The sequence below is a fragment of the Jaculus jaculus genome, chromosome X (genome assembly GCF_020740685.1).
Source record: "Jaculus jaculus isolate mJacJac1 chromosome X, mJacJac1.mat.Y.cur, whole genome shotgun sequence".
NCBI lineage: Eukaryota > Metazoa > Chordata > Mammalia > Rodentia > Dipodidae > Jaculus > Jaculus jaculus.
This window is the reverse complement of record NC_059125.1, coordinates 148736621-148761123: the sequence shown is the minus strand read 5'-3', so window position 1 is coordinate 148761123 and position 24503 is coordinate 148736621. Positions and strand designations below refer to the sequence as shown.

The 24503-nt window shown below is 43.8% G+C and overlaps 1 protein-coding gene across 3 annotated transcripts in view; it reads right to left on the bottom strand.

Moving 5' to 3' along the window:
* Mtm1 (myotubularin 1) overlaps positions 1 to 24503 on the bottom strand; it is a 129041-nt gene that overhangs the window by 3209 nt on the left and 101329 nt on the right. For all 3 annotated transcript variants that reach the window (XM_004668928.2, XM_045141014.1, XM_045141015.1), the window contains 4 exons: positions 20985 to 21191; positions 19122 to 19214; positions 18343 to 18456; positions 7688 to 7864 (listed from right to left, as the gene is read on the bottom strand). In XM_004668928.2, coding sequence (XP_004668985.1) covers positions 7688 to 7864; positions 18343 to 18456; positions 19122 to 19214; positions 20985 to 21191 — 591 coding nt within the window. The remainder of the gene's footprint in view (positions 1 to 7687; positions 7865 to 18342; positions 18457 to 19121; positions 19215 to 20984; positions 21192 to 24503) is intronic.

Genomic DNA, 24503 nt, shown 5'->3' with positions numbered 1-24503 from the left:
TACAACCAAAGAGCTTCACAAGAAATTAATGTTCCAAAACCACCAAGGGACAGCTTTCTAGGAAGCTTGAGCAACATATGAAAATAGTAAGAAACAAACAAACGAAAGAAAGCCTATGCAAGTGTCTTCTTTCAGCACATGCAGTAGCTTCCAGAACTGTCCTGCAATCCACCTGCAAAACCTATGAGTGAACGCAAGAAGCTGCTGAAAATCACGCACTGGTGGAGAAGGCTGGATCCCACTTAAGTGTCCAGTCCCGATCAGCGGCAGACACTCACTGGGCTGAGTGAACAGAGAGGATGAGCTGAGGACCTGCGTTCACGTCTCTGTTGACTGCAGACGCTATGGATGCAACATGAGCGCTTTGTGCTCCTGCATTCACGACTTCCCCACCATGGTGTACTGTATGCCCACAAAAATTGTGAGCCAAAAGCATCTCTTCCTTTATTTAATTGCTTGTATCATGTATTTTTTTGTCATAGCAAAACAGTCATAGTTTCTGAGTAGTTGTATCTTTTTTGAGCCTTTTTAATAAAGTTAACTTTATTTTATTTATTTATTTGAAATTGGGGGAACACAGAGAGAGACAGAGACAGAGACAGAGAGAGACAGACAGACACTAGGTACTCCCGGGCCTCCAGCCACTGCAAATGAACTCCAGATGCATGTGCCACAATGTGCATCTACGTAGGACCTGGAGAATCGCACCTGGGTCCTTACACTTTGCAGGCATGCACCTTAACCGGTAAGCCATCTCCCCAGCCCAGTTGTATGTTTTTTGAAGGGGACAAGGAGATACTACTGAACTCACTGCAGGCCAAGGAATGAATCAGCTAAGGGTATGTGCACATGTGACCACTCACACATTGCTATGGGGCTGTTGTGTTCAATTTTACTTGTGTTGTAAGGATCCATGGGTTTGCACAGTATCTTCTAGTCCTCTTCTTCCCATAGCCACTGCTATTTTATTTTATTTATTTTTATTTTTATTTTTCTGAGGTAGGGTCTCACTCTAGCTCAGGCTGACCTGGAATTCACTATGTAGTCTCAGGTCCTACCTCTGCCTCCCGAGTGCTGGGATTAAAGGCGTGCGCCACCACGCCGGGCTCGCCACTGCTATTTTAGAGGGCGATACTGCGGTGTGAGGATCTCAGATCACAATCACTTAGTACAGCTCAGTAAGATTCACTGCTTGGGCTTTCTGTCTTCAACTGAGGGGTCAGCTTCTCTTCAAGGGACTCAGAATCAGTGAACTAGAAACCTAAGTTCATGATGTGAATCTTCCAGCAGGGGGAGACAGACAAACAACAAATGCAGCAATCCTTTGAACTGAAGGCCAGAAAGGGATGAAAAGGAAGAGGGAGAGCAAGGAAAGGTGGTGGATAGGTGGGGTGTTGCTTGCACTCTGACTTGGGTTTACGGAGTGAGGCACACTAAAGAAAGAGGTGACTGCAGGGGGAGGAGGCATGAGGGAGGTGAAGGAAGACAAGGGCTGAAGCAGTGTAGGAGCTGTTGAGACTGCGAGAGAAGAGTAAGGGGCAGAAGGGGGGCCATGCACGGCCTCAGGAGGCACTGTAAATAAGGTCTGGGTCTTGGTCTGGGGGACATGAGCAGCTCCCTGGTCAGCAGGTAGTAGAGAAGTGGTGTAGTAGGATGGTTACTTACAAGGACTGCTGTGGCTATTGCGTTGAGCTCAGACTCAAAGGACACAAGGAGTCCATCTAGAAGTCTCCAGCCATCCTAAAGTGGTGGCAGGAATATGCTGAGGTGTGCTCAGACTCAGTGTTATGTTTGGGTAGCCCAGTGGGTTCTTATGACACACTGGATATGAGGTGGAAGAGCCAAAGGAGCCAAAGGTGACTCTAAGATTTCTGCCTACAGTACCAGGATGTAGAGCAGGAGAGGTGGCTGGGAGAGGAATCTTAGGAGCTCTGTCTACAGTACCAGGATGTAGAGCAAGAGAGGTGGCTGGGAGAGGAATCTTAGGAGCTCGGTCTACAGTACCAGGATGGAGAGCAGGAGAGGTGGCTGGGAGAGGAATCTTAGGAGTTCTGTCTACAGTACCAGGATGGAGAGCAGGAGAGGTGGCTGGGAGAGGACTCTTAGGAGTTCTGTCTACAGTACCAGGATGGAGAGCAGGAGAGGTGGCTGGGAGAGGAATCTTAGGAGCTCTGTCTACAGTACCAGGATGGAGAGCAGGAGAGGTGGCTGGGAGAGGAATCTTAGGAGCTCTGTCTACAGTGCCAGGATGGAGAGCAGGAGAGGTGGCTGGGAGAGGAATCTTAGGAGCTCTGTCTACAGTACCAGGATGGAGAGCAGGAGAGGTGGCTGGGAGAGGAATCTTAGGAGCTCTGTCTACAGTACCAGGATGGAGAGCAGGAGAGGTGGCTGGGAGAGGAATCTTAGGAGCTCTGTCTACAGTACCAGGATGGAGAGCAGGAGAGGTGGCTGGGAGAGGAATCTTAGGAGCTCTGTCTACAGTACCAGGATGGAGAGCAGGAGAGGTAGCTGGGAGAGGAATCTTAGGAGCTCTGTCTGGGCACATCAAGTTTAAAAAAAATTTTTTTTTTTGGTTTTTCGAGGTAGGGTCTCACTCTAGCCCAGGCTAACCTAAAATTCACTCTGTGTTCTCAGGGTGGCCTAGAACTCATGGTGATCATCCTATCTCTGCTTCCCAAATGCTGGGATTAAAGGCATGTGCCACTATGCCTGGCTAAAAAAGTATTTTGATTTGAGAAAGAGAAAGAAAAGAGGCAGATAGTGTGAGTATGACCACTATAAATGAACTCCATATGCATGGGCCACTTTGTGTATCTGGCTGTTCATGGGTATTGGGAACTCAAATTCCAGCCATCAGGCTTTGCAAAGAAGTGCCTTTAACTACTGAGCCATCTCTCCAGCCCACACTTCAAGTTTAATTTTGGGTCCTAATACCATTTCCTGGATGAGCAGTCTAGTTTTCTCCGTGTTTTGATTATTCTTAAATTATCTCTCTTCCATATGAATACTAAAATTTAGAATCAGTTTGGATATTAGAACTGGCATGTGCAATTAGATAAGATAAAGGAATCAGAGGCAATGATTGTTTGTGTAGTGCCATGACTGTATAATTAGAAAACTTGGGGTTTTGAAATTATTAGACATCAAAAAAAGATAAAAAAACAACTAGAAATAAAAAGGATAGTTCAGCTAAGTAAAAAGTATAAGACATATAGGAGTCATCAACTTATAGATGAACAAAAATCACTGAAGGGATATAACAGAAGACTTCATTTGTAACAGCATGTCACAACAAAAATGATAAGAGGGGCTGGAGGGCTGGCTCAGTGGTTAAGGCGCTTTCCTGCAAAGCCTAACAACTTAAGTTCAGTGCCCCAGTACCCATGTAAAACTAGATGCACAAAGTGGCACATACATCTGATATTCGTTTGCAGAGGCTGGAGGCCCTGGTGGGTCTATTCTCTGTCTGTTTCCTTGTATCTCTTTCTGCTCGCAATAAACAAACAAACAAACAAATAAAGTTAAAAAAAAATGAGACAGACAATGTAAAATGAAGCCCAGTGATTTACATGGGAAATGAGCTGTGAAGTTGGTTGTGCTGTCTCAACATGGGACACAGTACAAGTAATAGCATTTTAAGCCTCAAATGTTTTTCATATTCATATGCCTTTGAACTTTTCTACCAGAAGTGACTTAAATACCGTACAGGTCAGACTGCTAATATTTGACCAGCCCTGTTCTCATCCTTTACTTCCTGAGTTTTATGCCCTAGCAAGGATCGATGGACTTTGCTTTTAAGAACACACTAACCCTGCTTTCATCAAGATTAGCTGCTCATTGTGAGGAGGGGCAGTATGTGCTTGCGGATTGTTCAACACCAACAGCATACCACTACGCCATGGATACTGTAGGTGCCCAGTACATATCTGCACACTTTTGAGGTCACACAGGTGAGTGACAGTTTCACTTTAGGAGGTGAAGTCCATTCTACATGACTTGCTGCCAATCTCCCTAGGAAATCCTGCTCAACATAAGCAGGTCTTCACAACCAGCTTCATCCCTGCACACTGCACCCCTCAGCTTACATTACTGGGATGCCTGGTGGGCAGACCCCACCTCTTCCTAATCTCTGTATCCCCCCAGTGCTGGGCCATAGAAAGCAGTCCTTACTGTTCTGTAGATGGCCACATAAAGTGTACACATGAAAACTACATTCAGAAAACCCACATGCTATAAATGCCAACAGATCATAATATAGAACAGTAAGAGCCCCTATTAAACATGAGCATCCATTGGCTTTGGTGTTTAAGGTGCTTGTCTGCAAAGCCAAAGGACCCAGGTTCAATTCCCTAGGACCCACGTTAGCCAGATGCACAAGGTGGCACATGCGTCAGAAGTTTGTTTGCAGAGGCTGGAGGCCTTGGCGTGCCCATTCTCTCTATCTCCCCATCTTCCTCTCTGTCAAATAAAGTAAAATAAAAAACATTTTTAAAAAGTCAAAAAAAAGTAGACTGGGGAACATCTAACTTTAGTCCCAACACCTGAGTTAAATGTCTGCAAATTCTGCCTCATGGTAAATGTGTGGTGGAAGAACAGGCGTATCAGACCGGGCGATGAGTGACCTGACCCCAGGCATTACGTTAGCTGGAGCCCCACGTGTTACAGTTGAATACTTTGGATATCTGGCTTTGTGTATGTAGCACGTGTCTCTGGAACTCTGGAAGGGTTAGAGAATGTCCAGGTAAGAGCTGGTAAACGCATGTCCATAGTGACTCATGCATCCCACCCTCATGTGCACTGTGCCATCACAGCCATTGATAAATAACATAACCTCTCTTCCAGGGTTCTCCATGAATCTAGTATAGAAAACAGCAAGGGAGCAGGGCGTGGTGGTGCATGCCTTTAATCTCAGCATTCGGGAGGTTAAGGCAGAAGGATCCCTGTGAGTTCGAGGCCAGCCTAGGACTACAGAGTGAGTTCTAGGTTATAGAATGAGACACACCCTACCTCGAACCCCTCCCCCCCAAAAAGAAAGAAAGACCTCAAGAAAACTGCAAAGACTCCTCCTTGTAATAAAGTGGGAAGAACCTTATTACTGGAGCCAGAGGATCATGCGTCTGAATCTCATTCTTAGAATATCCTCTGTGTGAGCCTGTGCCTGGATATGTTTTTGGATCTGTCTAAGCCTTAGTTTACATGTGCTTCAATAAGCCTTATCTGGTGATATCTGTAGCACTTATGTGTTTTAAAATAAAATATTTTATTTATTCAAAAAAATGAGCATCCATGTTTTTCCCTGTTTCACTTCCCTAAGCCATAGAATGAGGGATAAACATAATGTAGAAAGTTCCTTCAAACTTGACTTGTCAGCTCAGACAGACAGAACTAACCACACAGAAAATCCCCAAACCAAATGAGTTGTCACAAATCAATATTACTAGTCAAAAATAAATTGCTTGAAATTCCTTGAACTTCAAGAATCTCTCCAAATACAAATGCATGAGAGGAGACTGCTGAATCTGTACAGAAACTGTTGACACTCCATCAGCCCATGTTTAAAACTGTGGCAATTACAGGAAAGGCTTACTTTACAAGACACAGTGCTCATTTATGAGATGCATACATTCACCCATAAGAGCACATAGATGAATACTGCTTCATTTTGGGGTGTGCGTGCACATGTACATGGCCTGTGCACACACATGTGGACACCAGAGGAAGATGTAAGCTATGTTCTACTCTAGTGTTCTCCCTGAGCCCCTTATTTCCTTTAGATAGTTCTCTCACTTAACCCAGACTTTGCACCAATTTTCTTTTTTTTTAAATATATATATATAATTTTATTTGCTTATTTGTCAGAGAAAGAGGAGGAGAGAGAGAAAGTATAGGCGCACCAGGGTCTCCAGCCACTGTAAAGGAACTCCAGACACATGTGCCCCCTTGTGCATCTGGATAATGTGGATCCTGGGGAATTGAACCTGGGTCCCTTGGCTTTGCAGGCAAACGACTTAACCACTAAGCCATCCCTCCAGCCCCCAATTTTCATTTAGACTGGCTAATCACGGAATGCTAGTGACCCTCTTGCTCAACCTACCGTCAGTACTGGGGTTATCACATGTTCACTCATCCCCAGCTGTTTATACGGGTGCTGGGGTTTGAGCTCAGGTTCTCATGCTTGTGCAGCAAGCACTCTTACCCACTGAGTCATCTCCCCAGACCCACATCTTTTGAATCAGAGTCTCACCATGTAGTCCTGGCTGGCCTGAGACTTGCTATGCAAACCGGGTTGGCCTAAACCTTGCAGTGATCCCCCTACCACGGACTCCCCTGGCTTGTAAGATATTTCTTAATTGGAAAAGATATGTATAAGCCTGGCAACATTCCCACTTGCTTTTTTACTTGATATTCTACATGCCAGAGTCACTGTTAATTCCTGCCTGTGCTTCTCAAACCCCCAACGAAACAAGTGAGTGTTCTCAAGCCCCGCAACCTGTCACTTTCCAAAAGAGGATGCTAGCTGGACGTGGCAATTCCCCACAAGAAAGAAGGCACCTAGGATGGCGAGCACAGGGGCTTGTGCGTCTGAGATCCACAGGGCAGCCCCGGGCTGACAGCTGAGGCTCTCAGGAGGCTACCCTGAGAGAACAGAAGGTAAGCACCCATTAAGCAACACTTTACAGAGAGCCACCACAAACACCGAGTATTTACAAGGCTCAGAACCATCAGTGCATGGAGCCCGTCACACATACCCTGGTTTCCTTCTGCTGGTGTTTTTTTTTTTAATAGAGGTAGGGTCTCACTGTGGTCCAGGCTGACCTGGAATTCACTCTGCATTCTCAGGGTGGCCTCAAACTCACGGCAATCCTCCTACCTCTGCCTCCCAAGTGCTGGGATTAAAGGTGCGCTTCACCAAGCCTGGCTTCCTTCCGGTTTTCAGTGAAGGTGGAAGAATGGAAAGCCATTTACTAAATGTGGAATTTGTCATTTCAGCAATCTGTTTCCACTTTTGACTGCCTGACAGAGCTGTTATCTTTCTTTTAGATGCAGAGACTTCAGAAGACAGCACTGACGCCAGCTCGCCATGTTTATGTGCCTGTTTCCTCAGTCCGACCGACTGTTGGTGTAGATCAGCGATACAGTAAAGAATGTTCCCTTCGGTTTCTTTTTCTTTTCTTTTCTTTTCTTTTCTTTTCTTTTCTTTTCTTTTCTTTTCTTTTTTTTTTTTTTTTTTGAGACAGGACCTCATGTATCCCAAGGTGGCCTCAAATTTACAATGTAGCTGAGGCTGGCCTTGAACTCCTGCTTCTGCCTCCCAAGTGCTAGGTGTATCACTACCCCAGGCAAGTGTGTAGAGATCTTTCTACTGTCTTTGTGAGGCACACCACCGCTTCAGGTAAGTAAAGGAAACCCCTGGCTATGGCAACTAAGAAACTTTCTAGAGCTTCAAATCAGCTTACTTTATAGTAGAAAATTACAGCATTCAACTGGCAGAGGGATTTAGCTTAAAAACACATGGTACAGTGATTCAAAATAAGTTAAAATTAGGGTTTTGGTTAAAAGAGAGTCATGTTTTTCCTCAAAATGTAAAAGAAAATAAAAAACAAAAAAAATCATACCAAATATTTCATTAGCACAGATGTAAGCATTTGGTTGACATGGCTGTCTTCCACAGGGCAACTGTACTTACTTGTTGCTTGATTCTGGGATTCCATCGAATGTAGTAATTCACCCAGAGTTCCAAGTGGCGCATACTGGCAACAGGATATAAAACTCGATTGATCTCTTTTGTATAAAAGGGGTTTTTGAAACTTTCTTTATTGCTGTTAATCAGCGACCATACAGAAACTGTTCTTTCCGTGACTTTCTACAGAGGGAGAGAGAAAGCAAGCTAGGTAAACACATGCAGCCATCCTGTAGCCCTTGGCAATATAATTCAACTCACTTGAATGACACATTTACATTATCTTTCGTAATAGCTGGAATGCATCATGGGCCACAGCCATTTACAGATATTTGCATAGATAATGGCCTCACTGGCGAGCCACTATTTACGCTAGAAGATGGGGTGGGGGACAAGATGGAATGCCATTAAATGCAATTTACTGACCGAATAAGACTACTCCCAGCCACAAAACATTATGAGCAGGTGGGGTTGTGTTCTCTTTTTAATGCAGCAAAAAGAAAAAGGAGGAGGTTCCATGGACTTTTTGGATTTGTTATAAATGTGAAATTTTAACCTGTGTCTACTTGATAGCAGGCATTTAGATATAGCTATTTTAATCAACTACCCAGATGTTCAATTTACATCAGAGAAACATCCAGATACTTGAAAACATCTGGATAATTGGCTGTACCAACTTTTCAGTTTTTAACTGGTCTCCATGATCTCATAAAATATTCATACTTTCATTGTTTTTAACTGTAGCTTTTTTCCAAATTTCAATCACAAACCAAGGAAAAACTGAAGCTGAGAAAATTTTAAAAGTACAAGAATCAGGACTGGAGCGATGGCTTAGTAGTTAAGGCACTTGCCTGAAAACCAAAGAACCCAGGTTTGACTCCCCAGGACCCATGTAAGCCATATGCACAATGTAGCACATGTGTCTGGAGCTTGGTTGCAGTGGTTGGAAGCCCTGGCGTGCCCAAACTCTGTCTGTCTCTTTCTCTTTCTAATAAATAAAAGATTAAAAAAATACGAAAAGTAAAAGAATTAAAACTACCTAAGGTGGAATTTAAATGAGTTCCATAAAGAGAAAAAAATATCTGACACTAAAAGCAGAAAACAATGCTCAGAACAAATAACAAAGACATTTTAACATATCTGATCTCATTGATCTCATGTGAATGATTAAGGATAGCACCAGTTTTCCTTCTTTTTTTTAAAGTATATATTTTATGGGGGTGGGGAGAGAATGGGCACATCATGGTGTCCAGCCACTGCAAAAACACTCTGGACACATGCACTACCTTGTGCATCTGGCTTATGTGGGTACTAGGGAATTAAACCTGGGTCGTTAGGCTTCGCAGGCAAGGGCCTTAACCACTAAGCCATTTCTCCAGCCCCAGCCTGTCTTCTTTTAAAGTTGCCTTATAAAGTTCATTTGTACCACTTGGGGGCCAAATCCATACTTCATTGTTTATTTGCACATTTAAACATTTTTTATACATGTACATAGTTTTAGGAGTCAAACAGTTTGACAGTTACAAAAATAGAGCAGTCTCTCACCTCTCCCCAGAAACAACTGTATGATCCCCCCCTTCCCCGCCCAGCTCTTCAGAGGTATAGCTGACATTTATTTCAGGCATACAACATGTTTTTATGGTTAACTTGTTATTTTTAAAATACTGACTGATAGAGACAGACTCTTGCTACATTGCCAGGAGTACAGGTGAGTCCCATTACAGTATGACAACATATTTTGATATATGTATAAATTGTAAATAACTACCACAATCAAGCTAAAGAACCTCATGTAATCGCCACATTTTTAATGTGTGTATGGGCATGCACGTGCCACAGTGCACATATAGGTCAGAGGACAACCTTGGGGTGTTTGTCCTTTTCTTCCACTTTTTTCGTGACAGGGGTCCCTTGTTTTGTTTTGGCTACTTTATGTGTACCAGTCTAACTGGCCTGAGAACTTCCAAATTCTCTTGGCTCCACCTCCCATTGTCCCCAGATTTATGTGGGTACTGGGGAGTTGAACATGAGCTGGCAGGCTTGAGAGTAAGCACCTTTCATCATTGAGCAATCTCTCCCATACGAGTTGCCATTTTCTGAAGGAAGAACATTTGAGATCCATTTAATCAATTTCAATTACAAACTAAATCATAACTGTACTTATAATGCGGCATATTGGGGAATTTATTACTTTTCTTGCTGCTGAGACAAACTGCTGACAAGATGCAACTTAAGGGAGGAAAGACTAATTTGGGCTCAGCCTGAAGAGACAGTCCATCACGGCGAGGAGGGTTTGGTGCTGGGTGCCGCTATGGCAGTAGTGAGGAACAGCTGGTTAAGTCATCGCAGCATTCAAGAGAACAGACCAGAATCAGGGCCAGGCTGTCAACATTAAGGCCCATCGCCAGTGACTCACTTCCTCCAGCTAGGCATCACTCTCTAAAGGGTCCATAGCTTTCCAAAATGGCACTACCATCTGGGAAACGAATGTTCAAACACACGAACCTATAGTGGTCATTTCCTACTCAAACTTTACAGGTCTCCAGGACTGAAGGGGTGTGCCTTCTGACCACCCACTCTTCTTCTGCCCACCCCCAGCAGTTACTCCTTTTACTCTCCATTACTGTAAATTCAACTTCTTTTTAGGTTGTACACAGAAGTAAGACTATATTCAATTGTCCGTCTGTAACTGACATTCCACTCAGCATACTGCCCTCTGGCTCCATGTTACCTGCAATAGTAACAGTTCATTCTTTTTCATTTTGAGGCAGGGTCGCACTGTAGCCTAGGCTGACCTGAAACCCACTCTGTAGCCCCCAGGCTGGCCTTGAATGTGTGACCTTTTATTATTTATTTATTTGGTTTTTCGAGGTAGGGTCTCACTCTGGCCCAGGCTGACCTGGAGTCTGCTATGTAGTCTCAGGGTGGCCTCAAACTCATGGCGATCCTCCTACGTCTGCTTCCCGAGTGCTGGGATTAAAGGCGTGCGCCACCACGCCTGGCAAATGTGTGACTTTTTAAAAGGCTAAATACACAATAGTGGCCTGTCTGCTCTGGGGGAAACCAACTGCTCTAATTGGACTGAAGGCCTGCTCTATGGGAGGGAACATGTGCCTGGTACTGAAAACCTAATCAAAAGCCTATGGCAGGGAAGGCCATGAGTCTTAGGGGTTTAAAGCCTACTCTTGCCTGGATAAATGCATATATTACTCTCACCAAACTGCCCTGAAAGCACCACACTTAATGTTCATATTCATGTATTAATGCTACTCTCACTTCTGGTTAGAGAAGCTTCTCTTTTCAGATGGTGATGACCACTGGGATGACCCAAAAGGCAACACAGTGCTGAGAAGAAGGGATGGAGGAGTGTCCAGCACTGAAGCATCTCTATCACACCCTCCAAGGCTCAGGGTCCATTGAGGAAGAGGTGGCAGAAAGAATGTAAGAGCCAAAGGAAGGGCACCACTCCTTACATGCAACTGTCCAGACAGAAACTGACCTCGATATCCAAGACCTCACAGTGCCTAGCAGTACCCACACAAGACCTTCATAATAGGAGAAAAAGATGATGACATCAGATTAAAACAGAGACTAATGGAGACAGGGAGGGGATATGACGGAGAGCAGAGTTATAAAGGGGAAGGTGGGGGAGGGAAATATCATGGTTTATTGTCTGAAAGTATAGAAGTTTTCAATAAAAAGTATATATTAAAAAAGGCTAAATGCAATTCATTACACAAAGGAGTATATCACATTTACTTTATCTGTTTATCTGTCATTTAAGTTAGTCCTTCCTATCTATAGTCTGGGCTAGTGAGTAGTGTGACATGGATTTTGATTTTCTTCTTCTTTCTTATAGTTCCCATGACTGAATGGAGGGCCTCCAAAGGCTCTACCACAGAGCTTGATGCCTGCTTATTTATTTACTTATTAATTCAATTTTGGAGACAAGGTCTCATATAGCAAAGCTGGCTTCAATTCCTGATCCTCCTGCCTCTACCTTCCAAGTGTTTGGATTTCAGGTGTGTGCCACCATGTCTGGCCCCAGTTCATTTTTCAAGTTATTTTAGTTTTGTTTTTTGAGACATAGTCTTGCTAAGTTACCCAGGCTAGCCCTAAATTCACTCTTTACTCCAGGCAGTTTTTTTTTCTCTAAATTTAATTTTTTTAATCTTTTGTTTTTGAGGCAGGGTTTCACTATAGTGCAGTCTGACCTGGAATTCACTCTGTAGCTTCAGGTTGGCCATAATCTTCCTACCTCAGCCTCTGGGTGCTGGGATTAAAGGTGTGTGCTATCATGCCTGGCTCATTTTTCAAACATTTTATTAACATTTTTCATACATACACAATGTATTTTGATCTTAGTCCCTTCCCATGACTTGCATTGGCTTCTTCTTCTTTTCAACTAGCCCCTCTTCTATTTTGCTGTCGTTTTTGAGATAATATTCATATATATATATATATTAATATCTTTGTTTTTATTTGTGAGCAGAGAGAAAAGAAAGACCGAGATAATGGGTCCACCAGAGCCTCCAGCTGCTGCAAACGAACTCTAAATACATGCATTACGTTGTGCATATGGCTTTATGTGGGTATTGTGGAATGGAATCTGGGTCGTTAGGCTTTGCAGGTAAGCACGTTAACTGCTGAGCCATCTCACCATCCCCTTGTTTTATATTTTTATTGAGAATTTTAATGCATTAACATACTGTAACTTGATCATATTCCTGTCCCATTACTTTGTTTTCCCCTCACTTTCCCCTACCCTTATTCCCCTGAACACCTCCATTTTCCAAGTAGTCCTTCGGTTTTTTTTTTTTTTTTTTTTTTCTGAGGTAGGGTCTCGCTTGCTCTAGTCCAAGCTGACCTGGAATTCACTATGTAGTCTCAGGGGGCCTCAAACTCATAGTGATCCTCCTACCTCTGCCTCCCAGAGTGCTGGGATTAAAGGCGTGCGCCACCACGCCTGGCACTTAGTCCATCTGTTTTGATGTTTCATTCTTTTTGGCTTTTTTGCCCTGTGTCCTCTATGTTAATATGTTGATGGGCTCAAAATTGCACAGGTCTTGTGAGGGTAATACCCACCACTGTGAGGTCAGTAACACACCAGTCAATTCATGTGTGGATGACAATGCCCCAAAGTACTCCTTCCTACCCTGTGGCTCTTACAATCTTTCCACCCCCTCTTCCACAATGTTCCCTGAACCTTGGAGGGCTTGACAGATATATCTCCTTTCATGTTGAGTTCTTGACAGCCTTTTATTTTCTGCTTTTTGGAGTTGGAAGTCTCCTCAGTGTCTCTACCACCATCTCTGTAGAGAAGCTTCTCTGGGTTGCAGTGAGAATAGCACTAATGGTCCTTGTCACCTCTGCTGGCTGCACAGTCCCCGCGTCCTGATCGACGTTGCAGAGATGACTCATCTGGTGCTAAGCAATGGGCTTTCTCTTCTTGTCACCTTGATGTGTTTTGGGTTTCCCCAGTATTCACTGCCAAGGCAGTCTCTTGCCTCAACCTTCTAAGTACGTGGGATTACAAGTCTGTGCCTGCAGCCTAGTAGTGGGATTGCTGGATCATACAGTAGTTCTATTTGTGATACCTTGAGGAACTTCCACACTATCTTCCATAATGTCTGAACCAACTTGTGCTTTTTTTGTAATTTTTTTGAGAGAGGGAGGGAGGGGGGAGAGAGAGTTGGTACACTAGGGCCTCTAGACACTGCAATCGAACTCCAGGCACATGCACCACCTTGTGAGCATGAGCGGCCTTGGGCATTTGTGTCACCTTTTGGAATCTGGAGAGTAGAACATGGGTCCTTAGGCTTTGCAAGCAAGCGCCTTAACCGCCAAGCCATCTTTCCACACCCCCCCCAACTTGTGTTTCTAACTGATTTCTTTGGTACTTATCACAGCTGGGACGTTGTAGGCATTAACCACTGATATCGTCATAAGTGAGATGTCTGTTTCCTCCCGCTCTTGCCACTCCACAAGCTTTCTTTCTGGTACATGTCCTCCATCTACGGCAGACGCTGATTATCTCAGTGGGTAGAAGTTGGGTTCCGATGACTAAGCACATGCTATTTATAGCTGAGCTATGCAGTCTCGGTTTTGTGATTACTTTCCTATTCCTGCACAATTTTTTAAATTTCCCCTTGATTTCATGACTATATTTTGCTTCCTATTCTTGGTATTTACTAGCTCAACCCCATGCTCTTCCCATCAGTGTTTCAAACATCCCTCAAGTCAGAGGGCTCCATGCTGCACAGGTGGCTTCTGGGCCTTATGCCCAGTCTCATGTAGGACCCCTTCTCTGCCTTCCTCTGTATGGGTGCCCTCCCTATGGTAATCCTGCTCTCTTCAGCCACTACCAGAGAAGGGTACAGTGGAGGAGGGTCATCATTCTTGATGCCAAGCATGTGTGAGAAATCTCTGTCTTTAGTATTTTAATTTTTGAATGAGGAGAGAGAATAGATAGTGAAAGACAGAGAATGGGCATACTAGGATCTCCAGCCACTGAAAACAAACTTCAGATGCATGCATCTAGCACATCTGGCATTACGTGGGTACTGGGGAATCAAACCTGAGTCTTTAGGCTTCCCAGGCAAGCACCGTAACTGCTGATCCATCCCTCTAGCCTGAGATCTTTGTTTTTGCCTGTGGTGGTTTGATTCAAGTGTCCCCCATAAACTTAGGTGTTCTGAATGCTAGGTTCCCAGCTGATGGAGATCTGGGAACTAACACCTGCTGGAGGTGGTGTATTGTTCAGGGCGGGCTTATGGGTGTTATAGCCAGTTTCCCCTTGCCAGTGTTTGGCACATTCTCCTACTGCTATTGTCCACCTGATGTTGGCCAGGGGGTGATGTCCACCCTTTCCTCATGCCATCGTTTTCCCCTGCCATTGTGGAGATTCCCCTCGAACCTGTAAGCCAAAATAAACCTCTTTTTTTTTTATCCCACAAGCTGCTCTTGGTTGGGTGATTTCTACCAGGAATGTGAACCTGATTGCAACATTGCCTTCATGTTTAGTTGGCAGTTTTGTAGCTATAGAAAGCTGGCTTGTAGCATTTTCCTTTAAAATTCTCAATATCCTCTTCTACTGACTTCTAACTTCCAATAGTGATATGGAAGCATCCAAAGCTTTCCCGATTTCTGTTTCTTTCAAAAAACTGGTTGAGTACAACCCCAATTGCTCAGGCAATAAAACCACAGATTAATCACTGGGACCTCATGAAATTACAAAGATTTTGCACTGCAAAGGACAGTGCAAAAAGCTAAGAGGCAACCTACAGAATGGGAAAAAATCTTCGCCAGCTATATATCTGATAGAGGATTAATATCTAGGATATACAAAGAACTCAAAAAGTTAAATAATAAGGAATCAAACAAGCCAATCAAAAATGGGCTATGGAGCTAAATAGAGCATTCTCAAAGGAAGAGATACGAATGGCATATAAGCATCTAAAAAAATGTTCTATATCACTAGTCATCAGGGAAATGCAGATTAAAACTACATTGAGATTCCATCTCACTCCTGTCAGATTGGCCACCATCATGAAAACAAATGATCATAAATGTTGGCGGGGATATGGAAAAACAGGAACCCTTCTACACTGCTGGTGGGAATGCAATCTTGTCCAGCCATTGTGGAAAACAGTGTGGAGGTTCCTAAAACAGCTAGAGATTGATCTACCATATGACCCAGCTATAGCACTCCTAGGCATATATCCAAAGGACTCATCTCATTTCCTTAGAAGTACATGCTCAACCATGTTTATTGCTGCTCAATTTATAACAGCTGGGAAATGGAACCAGCCTAGATGTCCCTCAACTGATGAGTGGATAATGAAGATGTGGCACATTTATACAATGGAGTTCTACTCAGCGGTAAAGAAAAATGAAGTTATGAAATTTGCAGAAAAATGGATGGACCTGGAAAGTATTATACTAAGTGAGGTAACCCAGGCCCAGAAAGCCAAGCACCACATGTTCTCTCTCATATGTGGATCCTAGCTACAGATGATTGGGCTTCTGTGTGAGAAGGAAAATACTTAGTAGCAGAGGCCAGTAAGTTAAAAAGGAGACATAAAGGGAAGAGAAAGGAAGGGAGGAGGGTACTTAATAGGTTGATATTGTGTATATGTAAGTACAATGATTGAGATGGGGAGGTAATATGATGGAGAATGGAATTTCAAAGGGGAAAGTGTCAGGGGGGAGGGAGGGAATTACCATGGCATTTTTTTTATAATCATGGAAAATGTTAATAAAAAATTAAAAATAAAAAAAAAGAAAAAAGACATTCTTCTGGCCAAGATGGCGACCGCCTAGCTGCACTCCAGATACCAAGGGGAAAAAAAAAAAGATAGATGCAGATCCTAAGAAGAGAGCTGCCCCAACATACCTCAAAAGGGGCCCAACTGAAACTAAGGACAACTGGCGAAACAAGTAAGGGTGATGTTTTCCTGTGAACCGGATACCAGCACAAAGAGGAAGGAGACCAACGCAGAGAAAAATCAACTCCTACCAAATCAGAGAGCCAGAGCCTCAGAGGCCCCAAACACCTCAGCACTGAAGCAGACCAAAAATGAAGCCAACATGGCTCAGGGAAATTTTGCAGAAGAGGGGGCGGAAAGAATGTCAGAGTCACATGTTGGGTCATGATTTGCAGAGACATTTATCATACCAATAACTGGGGGCTAACTCCACAATGCATGACCCATTTTCATCAACAAGGAGGGTCCAATGGGAGGGGGTAGATCACAGATGAGCCTAAACAATGGTACCAAACTGCCTGTATTTACTGAAAAGGAAACTAATAAATTAAATTAAAAAAAAAAAAGAATTAAGCCAAAAAAAAAAAAACAAAACTGGTTGAGTATTTCTCATCTAACATACTTGGGCCCAGAAGTACTTTGTATTTAAAATTTTTTGTTCAGATTTTGGAATATTTGTGTACACACACACACACACACACACACACACACACACAGTGGGGATAAAATTCATTTATCTATGTCTTACACATATAGCTTGATTTTAATTTGAGACTATATTTTAATGAGCCTGCATTTTCATTTTGCTTTCTTTTTTTTTAAAATTTTTTATTTATTTATTTGAGAGCGACAGACACAGAGAGAAAGACAGATAGAGGGAGAGAGAGAGAATGGGCGCGCCAGGGCTTCCAGCCTCTGCAAACGAACTCCAGACGCGTGCGCCCCCTTGTGCATCTGGCTAACGTGGGACCTGGGGAACCGAGCCTCGAACCGGGGTCCTTAGGCTTCACAGGCAAGCGCTTAACCACTAAGCCATCTCTCCAGCCCATCATTTTGCTTTCTTTTGAGATAGGCTCTTACTATGTAGCCTTGCCTGGCTTCAAACTCACAATCCTGCTTGTGTTTCCCAAATGCTGTGATTACAGGTATAACTAACGGATATGGTTCCCTTTGTGAGTTATTTTGAATACATAATCTAGACATGAAATATCTGGGGCATACATGAATTCTATATTTTATCTTTTGAGGAACTATCAAGCAATTTTTTACATCAGTCATACCGTTTCTATCCCCATTAGCAATTAATGAGCGTTCTATTTCTTCCCATTTCTATTTCACCAGCAGAGATATGATCCTACCTGGATGAAAGGAACTTGGGTCCCACAGCTGTAGGAGTTCCCTAGCTGTTATCCTTTCCTCAGAAGCAGCTTCTGCCAGCATCCTTAGCTCCAGAGTGGGACGAAAGGGAGCTGACTGGCTGATTCTGAACACACCTCTAGGCCATCTTCTTATTTTAAAAACTATTTTACTTATTGACTGATTTATGAGAGAAAGGGAGAAAGAGAGAGAGAGAATGGGTGTGGAAGGGTCTCTAACTGCTGGAAATGAACTCCAAATGCATGCATCACCTTGGGCATCTGGCTTTATGTGGGTATCGGGGAATAGAACGTGGGTCGGGAGGCTTTGTAGGCAAGTACCTTAGCCCCGGAGCCACGTTTCCAGGCCTGTGCCATCTTCTCTTCCCACTTGCTTCCTCCTAATCACCTGGCTGAGTTCATCGTGGAGCAGCCGTGGTCTGTGAAGCAGAACGAGCTGCGTCATGGCTTCTCTACCACTGCTTTGAGATTCGGTTTGCTCCAGTTGAATTATTTGCCACTTATCTTCCAGCTTTCTAGTTTCTAAAATGTTGTGGCTGCGTCCATTTTCTCTTTTCTCCCCTGTTCTCACAGGTGTGTGACCTTTATAAAATCCCCTTTACCAGCAGTTTTATGAAATTTCATGAGGAAGAACTTGCATATTTTTAAATCATTCCTACTACTTGAGGGCAAAAAAAAATCAGTGCTTTACAAGCTCCCATCTTTTTCTTATTGCTCAGCATACTAGACTCACTTTGGCAAATACACACACACACACACACACACACACACACACACCCCGGACTAGTAGGGGCCAGGCAGATGGTTCAGCAGTTAACAATGCTTGCTTTCAAAGCCTTTGGCCTGGGTGTGATTCCCTAGTACCCATATAAAGCCAGATGCACAAAGTGGCACAGGCACCTGGAGTTAGTCTGCAGCAGTGGCAAGAGGCCCTGGCCTGCCCATGGTCAGCCAGCCTCTCTTTCTCTCAACTAACTAAATAACAGTATTTTCAAGGAAGATCAGCAGTTTTGCTCACCTGTCTTTCTCGCATGGCTTCACAGTTGAATAAGAAAGTACCGAATCGGCAACTATACAGATGATCCAAGACTGTAATCAAAAAGCGCTCATTGAACTCAAAAGCTGTAGGGAACTAGACAGAAATGAGAAAGCACAGCGTGAAAACTGGGGCCTCATCTTTCATGGAACTCAAAAGATGCATGGCAGAGTGGGTTCCAGGACTAGGAACTTAGGGCATATTATGATTCACTTTAAGTTTTTTAAAAATATACATACTCATTTGCACACATGTGCATATGTACTGCAGCAAAAATGAGAGAGATGCATGGATGGATGTTAGGAGTGACTAAATGCTGCCATGCCGGACAGCTCAGGAAGGCCAGCAAAGGGTTCTGGTCTACACACACCAGAGCTTATATTTTTGGCATTATCATAGACTGAAATGCTTTAAGAAGTGTCAAGTCAAGAGACCAGTATTCTGGGCTCTCCTGGCCATCCAGGTTCGTGTCATTATTTCAAGTGTGTCCAGGAGAGTGTGTCTGAAAACAACTCCATGTTGTCAGTTCTGCTGACCTCTCCTTAGCAGAGATCACTCTGTTAAGAAACTCAATTTTGTAAACTTTCTGATGGAAAATCCCAGGCAGAAGTAGTGGTAAAATAAAAAATGAATCCCTGTGTGCAACAATGATTCACACATCTTGTTTCATCTCTGTTTCTGTCCTGCATCACTTTGGGGAAAATTTTCAGCTAACGCAATACTTAAGCACTGATTGTCCTTCTAGCCCACAGACCCCTTACCTGCTTTGACATCTGCCACACGCAGTCAATGAACTGGAGAAAAATAGGAGAGCGGTCAGCATCAGCATGGTTTTTATCCCCGTGACCTATTCTCTGGAATGAATTGATGGAGACGACTTGTTTTAATTCACGGATACAAAACCAGAGAAGCAAATAACCTACAAAATGTCACAGTACAACTCCGCAACCTGTCCTCTAAATGCCAAGTTTCTCAGATAGTAAGCTGTATGTGTTTCCATAGAAATACAGATAAATATAGATGATTTCAGAATAATGGAAATTATATAAGCTTTTGGGGCTAGGGGTGCTGCTCAGTGAATAGGGTGCTTGCCTAGCATGCAGGAAGCCCTGCCCTGGGTTTGACTCCTAGCACTGCAGAAACACATCCTTAATTCCAGTACTCAGGAAGTAGAGGCAGGAGGATCCGAAATTGAAGGCCATCTTCAACTAACAGTTTGAGGACAGTCTGAGCTACATGAGACTGTCTCAAAATATATACTTATACATACATACGTATAAATGAACTTTTATGAAAAATTGTGAGAATCAGCAAAGTGTCATCCTCCTACGTGATTGCTGGAATCTGAGGTTCCAGTACAGTAAGTAGCTCTTCCAGCGATGAGGGGACTAACCCCAAAGCTGTAAGACCAGCAGTCACTGGTCATTACCTCCTTTTCAGCCAGGCGTGGTGGCGCACACCTTTAATCCCAGCACTGGGGAGGCAGAGGTAGGAGGATCACTGAGAGCTCGAGACTACATAGTGAATTCCAGGTCAGCTTGAACCAAAGTGAGACCCTACCACGAAAAACCAAAAAAGACCCCTTCTTTTCTTTTAAAGACCAGACAAATCCCAACCCTCACAATATATTCATTTACTAAGCAGGGGTCTTCTATTTGACACTGTTAGTCACACCATTTACAAAATGTGGATGAAGCCCACAGCTGCCCAACAATGATTCTGAAAGTTGGATCTATGATCCTTAGTAAGGATGACCAAGACACTGATTTAAAAACGTTTATCCAAAGAGCACTGGGGAAAAAGACCCAAGAGTATGGACTTTAGCCGGCTCTCTTAATGATTTTGAAAATGCGTTATCAGAGAATAAAAATCCTCACATAAAAGCTTGGCATTTCTAGAAAATACATTTGTCCCTGACAGCTACAATATTAGCTCAGAGAGAACTATTGGCTTGTCTTCCTTGGTTTAGGAAATTTCAAGTTGACCATTTTTCCCCACCCCTTCCAAAACAAAGTTTTGCTTTGTACCCCAGGCTGGTCTGGAACTCATGGTGTAGCTCATGAACTCACAGCAATCCTCCTGTCTCAGCTTCCTGAATTCTGGAGTTATTAAGTGTGTGCCGCCACACACAACTTTAATTCACATGTACAGATTCTACTACTTTTTTGAGACCAGATCTCACTCTATCCCAGGCTGTCGCCCCTGTGCTGGTCTTAAAGGCGTGCACCACCAAGGCTGGCCAGATGACCACTTTCCAGTGAAACTACACACCATGCAGCTGTGTAAGCAGCTGCCTGCCTGACAAGAATGTCATTAGTCCAAGGCATGACACATCCCCAGAACAGTGAAGTTGCAGTGACTGACACTGTTGATTTTTTTGGTTTTTCAAGGTAGGGTCTCAATGTAGCCCAGGCTGACCTGGAATTCACTATGGAGTCTCAGGGTGGCCTCGAACTCATGGTGATCCTCCTACCTCTGCCTCCCAAGTGCTGGGATTAAAGGCGCACACCGCCACGCCCGGCTCTGCTCTTACGATTTTTCATGTCAGTACTGAATGTGCAGTTTGGAAACTCATTTTTTTTTTATTCTAAATGACAGCCACCACAGCTCTAGTGTTTACTTACAGATGCAAATTTATGTCCAAAACTTATCCACTCTTTTTGGACTAGTATTTCGAAGCCCTCAATGCTCCTGTAGAAGCTGTCCAGCATCAGCATGGCCAGGGACGTGAGCTGAGCAGTCCTGTCCCATCCGTCGCTGCAGTGCACGAGCACCGAGCTCTTCCCTGAAGACACCTTGTCGGCCACCTGGATGGCTCCTGTCAGAACGAGCTGGACGAAGGAGACAGGTAAGTAGTAGAGAGCACTGATACTACTGGAATGTGAAAATATGGCTTTAAACCTAGTCAAAGTTAAAGACAAAATCCAACAGAGAGAGAAAACTAGAACAGGAACCTCTGTCTTCAGAGATCCCCTTTGGATGTGCCAAGCTGTTCAAAAGCAAAAGCTGGGCTGGAAGGATGGCTTAGCGGTTAAGGTGCTTGCCTGCAAAGGCAAAGGACCCTGGTTCAATTCCCTAGGACCCATGTTAGCCAGATGCACAAGGGGGCACATGTGTCTGGAGTTTGTTTGCAGTAGCTGGAAGCCCTGGTGCACCCATCCTTCCTCCCTCCCTCTTCCTCTCTTTCTGACTTTAACAAAAGAAAAAGAAAAAGCCAACTGCAGTGCAGTTTTCAGGATCCAGGCATTTAGAGAACTATTTGTAACCATAGAACTCAGGTGTTTACTCACCACAACATTTACCTGGGAAAACTGGCAGTTTGATTAGATTTAGTAATTTCTACAACTGTGCAACTGTCACCACAATCCATTTGTAGAGTACTCATGTCAACCAAAACCTTAGTATGTGCCACTGGTGGTCACTTTCTGCTTCGAGCCTCAGCTTCTGGAAGCCACTGGTTTGCTTTCTGTCTCTACTGGACCCTTACTGTATATACCTAGAATCATGTACTTCATGGCCTCCTGGGCCTGGCTTCTTTCACTTGGTGTTATGTTGTCAAGGTCCCTCCATATTGGAGATTGGGTCATTTTTTCCCATTGAGTGGACTGTTACTTATCCATTTACAGCTGATAAGACATTTGGTGGGTTCTAGTATAAGTTGAATGCAAACAGTAATCCTGTGATTTTTTTTGCATACATATTTTGAAGGGATGTAACATTTTCCTTTCTCTTGGGCAAACATCTATAAGTAAAATGGCTGAATTAAAGCCGGGCATAGTGGCGCACACCTTTAATCCCAGCATTCGGGAGGCAGAGGTAGGGATATTTCCGTGAGTTCAAGGCCACCCTGAGACTCCATAGTGAATTCCAGGTCAGCCTGGGCTAGAGTGAGACCCTACCTCGAAAAAACAAACAAACAAAATGGCTGAATTATGTGGCAAATGTATGTTTAATTTTTTATGTTTGTCTGCATGTGTATGTGCATACTTGAGTATGGGGGATGGTCAACATGCATTCACGTACCTATGTGTATGGAGGCTAGAGGATAGCCTCTGGCATTATTCCTCAAGTTCTGTCTCCTCCTACTTCTGCCTCCTGAGTGCTGGGATGAAAGGTGTGCGCCACCATGCCCGGCTTGTTTACTTCTTTTGGAGATAGGGTCTCACACTAGCCTAGAGCTAGCCAAGTAGCCTAGACTGGCCAGCCAGTGACATCCAGGGATCCACCTGAGTCTGTCTTCCTAGAACCAGGATAATAAGCATACACCACCATGCCCACCTTTTGTACATGGAGGCTGGGATCAAACTCAGGTCCTCAAGCTTGCACAAGTACTTTACTAACTGGGCTTTCTCTCCAGCAGTGAATGCTTAATTCTAAAGGAAACCTGCAAACTGTTTTCAGAAATGGCTATTACTACCTCACATTCCTAGCAGTAGTATATAGGAGGGCCCATAGTTTCCTGTGCTTATTAGCTATCTACATATATTTCATCATTTTGAGTTGATTTTTTTTTTGAGGTAGGGTCTCACTCTAGCCCAGGCTGACCTGGAATTCACTATGGAGTCTCAGGGTGGCCTCGAACTCACGGCGATCCTGCTACCTCTGCCTCCTGAGTGCTGGGATTAAAGGCGTGCGCCACCATGCCTGGCTGAGTTGATATTTTTAAAAAAGTTTTATTCCATGCAGCTTCCAAAATTTGAACAGCTATGCTATAAGACACCTATTTTGGTCATTTTAACTAATAAAAGGAAAAGTCAAGGTACATAAACAATCTGACATATAAAAAAGATTTAAGTATTTTTTCATAAATAACCACGAGAGAGAAGCAGACAATGGACTGCTAAGAAGAAAAGGTTAGAAGACCTAGGTATGGCAGGCCCTCAAATCCTTGTGCAAAACCCAGTGCTCCTGAGATGACTAGGGCAGGTTACGCCTTGAGGCATGCTCAGTATTCTCAATGGGACCCTGTTCTGTCAGAAGAGAGGGCTGTTGAGAAGCAGTATTCACATCCTAGATCACTGTAGCCCAAGTGAATGAGGACAACATCCACCTCAGACACTTCCTTAACAATGAAAAGGATTCAATTTCAGTCAATTACTTTAGAAAATATTAGTGGTTTTCCCATTGAGTATGAATCCTCACAATCATGCTGACAGGAATAGTTGTAATGATCTAATGCAACTAAATCAGACTTTCAAACTCACATCACTGAAAGCAAGTAATCTGATAGGCCTGTGACAGAGGGCAAGGAAGGGCAGACCGCACACGGAGGCGCAGTGGTGGTTCAGAGCACTCCCTAGATCTAGGGACTAATGTCTTAGTACTTTGTAGCTATGCATGCTCATGAATGGTACCTCTACCTTCCCATCTTGGCCTAACAGGCAATCCATTAAGTTCTTTTTTTGTTTATTTGAGGTAGGGTCTCACTGTAGCCCAGGTTGACCTGGAATTGACTCTGTATTCTCAGGGTGGCCTCAAACTCACGGAGATCCTCCTACCTTTGCCTCCCAAGTGCTTGGATTAAAAGCGTGCACCACCATTCCTGGCTTAAGTCCTTTTTTTAAAAAAAAATTATTTAAGTGAGAGAGACAGAGAAAGAGAGAGAGAGAAAAATAATCAGATAGAGAATGGGTGCTCCAGGGCCTATAGCCACTGCAAACAAGCTCCAGATGCATGCGCCACCTTGTGCATCTGGCTTTACATGGGTCCTGGGGAATCAAACTTGAGGTGTTAGGCTTTGCAGGCAAGTGCCTCAACCTCTAAGCTGTATCTCCAGCCCCTCCAATAAGTTCTGACAGTAAGCAGATGCTCAATGAATACTAGCTGCTGGATGTCTGTCGTCCACACAACACAGTACAGTGTCACCTTACAATAGGAAGGAGGACACTGGGGAAGAGTGGCTGAAGAGGACTAGTAAGAAGCATTAGCTCCACACACCATACAACTCTGTCCTCACCATGGTGGGGCTTTGTCAGGTCTGGCAAGCTTCTGGCTACAAAGGGCTTTTTCTGGTTCCTCATACCCAGTGGTAGGACTGTTTTTCACCAGCAACTAATGGTCACACTCCAACACCATCAACAGTTCCCACAGGACTATAAGTTGGAGGGGGAGGCTGACTAATGGTCACCAGAGATAGCCAAGTT